Source organism: Triticum aestivum, chromosome 6A, assembly GCF_018294505.1.
Source record: "Triticum aestivum cultivar Chinese Spring chromosome 6A, IWGSC CS RefSeq v2.1, whole genome shotgun sequence".
Taxonomy (NCBI): Eukaryota; Viridiplantae; Streptophyta; class Magnoliopsida; order Poales; family Poaceae; genus Triticum; species Triticum aestivum.
The window spans coordinates 504,093,942-504,099,470 of NC_057809.1; the positions used below are offsets into that span (position 1 = coordinate 504,093,942).

Here is a 5,529-nt window from a genome sequence, read left to right on the forward strand (position 1 = left end):
TGGGCAAAGTATATACGTCCAAACCAGGTATACTGAACAAAGCAACACGAGGTGGTTACACAGCTTTGCCGCCCCAAAAGGCGTGGTTACATAACCGTTTCCTCCGAGGATCAGGTCCGGAGAAGGATCAGCGTTCTTAACTCGAACTATTTCTAGACTGCTCTTCCGGTCTCTATCTGTCTCTCTGCAGTGATTAAACTGAAACCCGCTGTTTATTGTTCAGGCATTGTTCCTTTGATTGATAATAGGCGTACCATGATGATAACATATGTACAGTAGGGGGTCAGTGCACTGACCAAATGATGTAATAGCTGCTACTCTGGATAAAATCCTTGGCCGGATGGAAAAGTAGAAACCTCATTTAGAAGCTGCAATGCAAGCCGCTTGCATCAAACTGCATCATCATCGGTGCCTAATCCCGCACTCTCTCTAGAACTACCGGCAGGCTCAAGCTTGCGTACATCTGATCCTCGGAAGACACGGGGTCGCCCTGCTCCGTCCGGCCCCAGAAGCTCCCGAACCAGAAGAGCCCCTCCTGCCCCACCAGCGCCTCCCACACGCCGTCGTCGTCGCAGCTGTCGACGGCGAAGCACCTCTGCTTCCAGCCGACACCGCCATCGTAGTCGTCCATGGCGAAGCATTTCTCCTTCCAGCTACCGCGGACGTCGCCGTCGCTGCCGCTGCACTCCCCTCCGTTGATATCCCTGAAGGTGGCTCTGAAATCGCCGTCCAGCAGCTCCTCGAGCCGCCTCATGCCGGAGGACGAGGCCGTGCTGCCGCTTCTGGAGAGCCTCTTCGCGGCGGCGGATGCCGATCTCCTCCTCCTCCTCCTGTGCCATCGCCGCAGAAAGACCCTCTTGGACTTGACCACCACCTTCCGGGGCAGCCGGACGAAGAGGAACACGGTGATCTGCAGCACCAGGCACGGGCAGCAGCAGCACACCACCACGCAGTCCATGGCCACCAGCCCGGCCTCCGCCGCCGCGCAAGACATCGGTGGTGGCGGGACGACGACGAGGAGGATGAGAGGGGGAGGGCATGGACGCAGGAATGGGCAGCCGCTAGAGCTTGCCTACTTAGCTAGCCTAACTGCATGGCTTGCTTGGAAGAGTGAGGCGGAGGCTTTGGGTTGCTTCGGCAGCTCGAGTGACTTGAGGGGTCGCCCTCGTTGATTCTTCCAAGCCAACTCATGCCACCCCGCTTATTAGGCCAGCCAGAGCTAAGGTGTTTCTTGTACCGAAGTTTGGTCTACGCATCCAGGAAGCGAGCGGCACGCGTCGGGGCAACCCACGCGTATTATGTGAGTGCATCACGTGCTGCTATGCATGGCCTTTCTTGTGTCTTGGGGTGGATTGGTTAACGGATTTCCGTGTATCGTCGAACAAAAAGGGTGCTGTTTCAGAGCTATTCTTGGACTAGTCGATCGGGTAGCTGCCAGTTGCAGAGAACCGACATCCAACATGAGAAATGTGGCGGTTTCAGTCAACTAGCGTAGACAAACTTTCCCCTTTTAGATGAAGTCGGCGTCATTCCGGGAGTCCCGATCACTATGGTTGTGAAAGGAAAATTATATAGATTCATGTCATTCCGGGAGTCCCGATCACTATGGTTGTGAAAGGAAAATTATATAGATTCATGTCATTCCGGGAGTCCCGATCACTATGGTTGAGAAAGGAAAATTATATAGATTCATTGTGTAGGTTGGGGCGCTAGATATGATCCATATCTAACATATCTGATAGGCTCAACCAATGCTCATGAGAAAATGCAGCGAAATGTACTGTCATCATATTATTTCACAATTCATACTCACTGAATACGAGTAAAAGAGAGCACTTCAAACAAAAATTACAAACACTTGAATTAAAAACTTTCCATGACCTCTCTTCATGTTTTTATCCATGTTTTTGGTAGAAAGGAAATTAAAGATTGTTCAGCAGGCTTCTTCCTAACCCACAAGACAAAATAAAACAGAGTGATGTTCTCTTGTAAAGGAAAGCTTTTATTTCAAGACCACATCGAAGAAGCAGGCATGAGGGAACCTTCAGCGGCGCAACCACTGCACTCTGGTGTTGATTTGGATCCAAAAGGCAGTTAGATGTCAAAGGGTTGCCTCAAGAATGCCTCCATTTGCTTCGCCCTAGTCCTGATCGACATGTCAAACACCTTCTGCCCAAATTCAATCACCAGTCCTCCCATGATACCCTGGTCAATCTGCAGAGAAAGTACAATTTGAAGTTTGTTCAATATTACTTGACACCTCACATGCTATAGAGATACCTTGTGGATCAAGGACTTACCTTTTGTTCAACCAAGATGGTTTTGTCTTTCCCAAGGATATCACGCAAGGTCTCCTTAAGTTCTTTCTCCTCCTTCTCAGGAAGTGGCTATCAGCACAAAACAGATAAGTCAGCAACCAAAACCAAACTATTGTCAACACAGTCAGGATCTATAACAGAAGTTGCACAGAGAATGCATCCACGCATTGACAAACCAGCTTAAAAAACATGACAAGTTTTCCACAATTTATCAAGGTAATAGCTCCTCGTTAACATATGGCAGGAATTCTAAGATAAGCCTGTTAAGAGTTGAACTTTGAGTGATGGCAAGTACAAACGTTCCAACTCAATCAACTAAAAGACTTCCTACTGCCATAACAAATAGTTTCGGATCAATTCAACTCAACTTTATAATTTTAAGGAATGAATTTTAGCTCATGCAGGTAACTTCTAAAATATTATCTGCATTTAACATTTTTGCAAACAAAAAAAAATCCTATTTTATCTCAATGAGTACTAAACCCCCAAAGGCAGCAATTTGTTAGTTCACTGGATCATGCCATACTATTAGGCACATGAAAGGAGAGAACCCAACTAACAAGCATTTTAGTTGCAGTTGGTTTCTGTTGGTGCGGAGCAGAAGGCAACCCTACTTCCAGCTTGAAAGAATAGGTTATAGCTAACTACAGGGACATATCAACAAAAACAACAGTAGTAAACCAGGAAGGCACAAGAACTTCATAACAAATTAATATACGAAAGAAGACAACAAATGGTCATTTCATGTTACCAAGAATCAAGGTAAGGCTAATCATATGCACATGCATCAAACTTCCTTTCATATGTGATGAAAGTGAACACTGAGAAATTCGACCAGCGTCAAACACACAGTGCTCTTAGTAGCAAGAGACAAATAAATAGTGGGATATCAGGTTATCAACTTACAACAACAGTCCTGACAACAACTTTCACCTCCCCCCTATGTGCCATGGTCAAATCAACAAATCTCTCAGCAATGCGTTCAACATATTTCAGTCTTCCATTGGATGCCAATGCAGCTTCACATAAAAGAAAAAATTAGACGCGAATAAAATTCCTTATAACTAAGTTCTCTATAAGTTTTAGATTGTATGCATATCATCACTTATCAGTGATACCATGTACCTTAATTGAAAAGAAATTCCTGCGATCGATACTTAAATTAGGTTGTTAACTAATACAACTGAAAACAACATCATAACAGATAAGAAATGCAAACGGTGTTACTTTGATTGAAAATATTACTGCAAAAGAAAGCAAACTGTTGACAAAGCAAGCAACATTGGAAACAAAATAACTAAAAATAGTCCCATGCATTTGGATTGGTACATCACTAAAGCACATGCTGCTAAAAACTATAACTTAGTATCTCTTATTATAAGCACCTACAATGAACTTCATTAGACATAAGAGGTTGAGTGGATTGGAAGCATACACAAGAATTTCTTTGTGATGTCAGTAAACCCGGCTTCAGAGAATATTTCAGTTATAGCCTTCACCCTGGTTTCTTTAGGCACTGATGTGTCCTTCATGAATTGAGAAAACATAGGGCTCTTCTTGGATGCCCCTACAACATCGAGAATCTCAGATTCAACTTTTTCCAACGAATTTGCGTTGGCTGCTGCAAGGAACAACGCACTAGCATAGTTGCCGGTGCCACCATACAGAGCTTTTGGAACCTATTATGGCATAAGAACACAAGTAAGGACAAAACAACAGACAAAGCCACCAAGTAACCAATTTACTGAATTGCACAAGTAGTATTAAAAGTTTGAAACAGATTATGTAAAACATAAGACAAGAGAATACATCCATCAATGGCATGAACATTTTTGTGCTGCGATTGATACACTAAACAAATGCAACGTGAACAATCTGTCTTCGCTGAGTAAACTAATTTGAGTGATTGTTGCAGTATGTGATAGCAACAAGCATGGTTACACTCCAACAGGATATGAAATAGTTTAAAACCAGTAAAGGCTAAGTTTCTCAAGATCAAGGCATTTCGGCCATAATGACATATCACATATGGGATCCCAACAAGAAAAATGTAGATTTCTTTGCGCAGGCAGGCAGGCAAACATAAACAGTTGCATGATTCTTATGGTCCCTTGATAAGTTGACCAGACCGTCAAAGTAATCTGCGGCACTCACAACGAACATAGATAGAATCTCGCGGTCCTAAACTGGTACATCCGCAGACCGCAACACAACGACAACAGCAACAATCCAACCAAATGCCTGATCTCGAGTTACCTTGATCTTGTTCTCCTTAGGCTTATCCGTCTGCGTTGCCAACCCCCTCGACGCCTGCATCATAAATAACACGTCAAAACCAACGACCGAAGAAAAAATCACACCGAAATCGATTCGACGAGACGACAGATTTGAATCAATGGGGGGAAACTATCCAGGGATGTCAGCAACACAAGGCGAACCTAGATCAGCCAGCTAAGGGGATCGACGGGCTACCGAAATCTGAGGGGAATGGCATCTTCTGATTGAGCCAAACAAAGAGGGGGGACAGGGAAGGGAATCGGGACCTGAGCGACGGCCGCGGATTCGGTGGCCGCGAGGCGGGCTTGGAGGAGCGGGACGCCGGATCTGAGGTGCCGCGCCGCCATTTCCGGTTCGTTCCGCGGTGGTGGAGAGCGAAACCTAGGAGGAGATCGGGTCGGGTGGGAGGAGGAAGAGACGAGGCTGCGGGTCTCGTAGAATGCGATGAAAAAGGTGGGGGCGATGCGCAGTGGAGCGCCTGGGCAACCACCACAACACTCCGGAGCGGACCGACGATGCAGAGCCCTTTAGGCCCTGGTACTAATTAGGCCTCTGGTGGGCTTCGTCAGGGCTACTTGTTTTTTTTTCGGCTCGATCATCCTTGGGGCCAGGACTATTTCTTGCCCTTTGCGAGACTTAGGGGCTGTTTGGTTTGAGCCAGCGCCAGCCTTGCCAATCGCGGACTTGCCAAAATATTGGTGTAGGAATCGGCTGCCCACGCCTTGCCAAAATATTGGCTGAGAATTGCACTAGAGCTGTTGTGGAGATGTTGGCACACCAATTATTCGGCTTGCATCCAATTTTCTTTTAGCACAATCCACTAGGTTTTATTCATTGATAATCATCGGAATACAAAGAGTAACGTGGGGGAGACCAAGCCATGTGTGTCTCCCCTGATTTAGAGTAGTAGCAAACCTAGCTAGATTATGGGCTT

General features: G+C 45.8%; 2 protein-coding genes across 2 annotated transcripts; both read right to left on the reverse strand.

Moving 5' to 3' along the window:
- Positions 1-1,213, reverse strand: LOC123130837 (uncharacterized). Its single transcript, XM_044550638.1, has one exon. The coding sequence runs from the start codon at positions 992-994 to the stop codon at positions 413-415; it is 582 nt and encodes a 193-aa protein (XP_044406573.1). The 5' UTR covers positions 995-1,213; the 3' UTR covers positions 1-412.
- A 553-nt stretch (positions 1,214-1,766) lies between these two features.
- LOC123128151 (ATP synthase subunit O, mitochondrial) lies at positions 1,767-5,117 on the reverse strand. The gene is made up of 6 exons (XM_044548086.1): positions 4,862-5,117; positions 4,575-4,628; positions 3,754-3,997; positions 3,225-3,337; positions 2,301-2,387; positions 1,767-2,214 (listed from the first exon to the last, which is right to left on the reverse strand). Exons 1-6 carry the CDS (start codon positions 4,940-4,942, stop codon positions 2,095-2,097), a joined length of 699 nt encoding a protein of 232 aa, XP_044404021.1. The 5' UTR covers positions 4,943-5,117; the 3' UTR covers positions 1,767-2,094.
- Between the last annotated feature and the right edge of the window lie 412 nt (positions 5,118-5,529).

Excerpts from the sequence above, each read along its gene's own strand:
- LOC123130837 (XM_044550638.1), bottom strand. The coding sequence starts at position 994 with ATGTCTTGCGCGGCGGCGGAGGCCGGGCTGGTGGCCATGGACTGCGTG.
- LOC123128151 (XM_044548086.1), bottom strand. The coding sequence starts at position 4,942 with ATGGCGGCGCGGCACCTCAGATCCGGCGTCCCGCTCCTCCAAGCCCGC. Across the intron at positions 3,338-3,753 it reads CATCACAAAGAAATTCTTGT|CTGCATTGGCATCCAATGGA; the intron begins GTATGCTTCCAA and ends TTTTATGTGAAG. Across the intron at positions 2,388-3,224 it reads TTGTTGTCAGGACTGTTGTT|CCACTTCCTGAGAAGGAGGA; the intron begins GTAAGTTGATAA and ends TTGTGCTGATAG.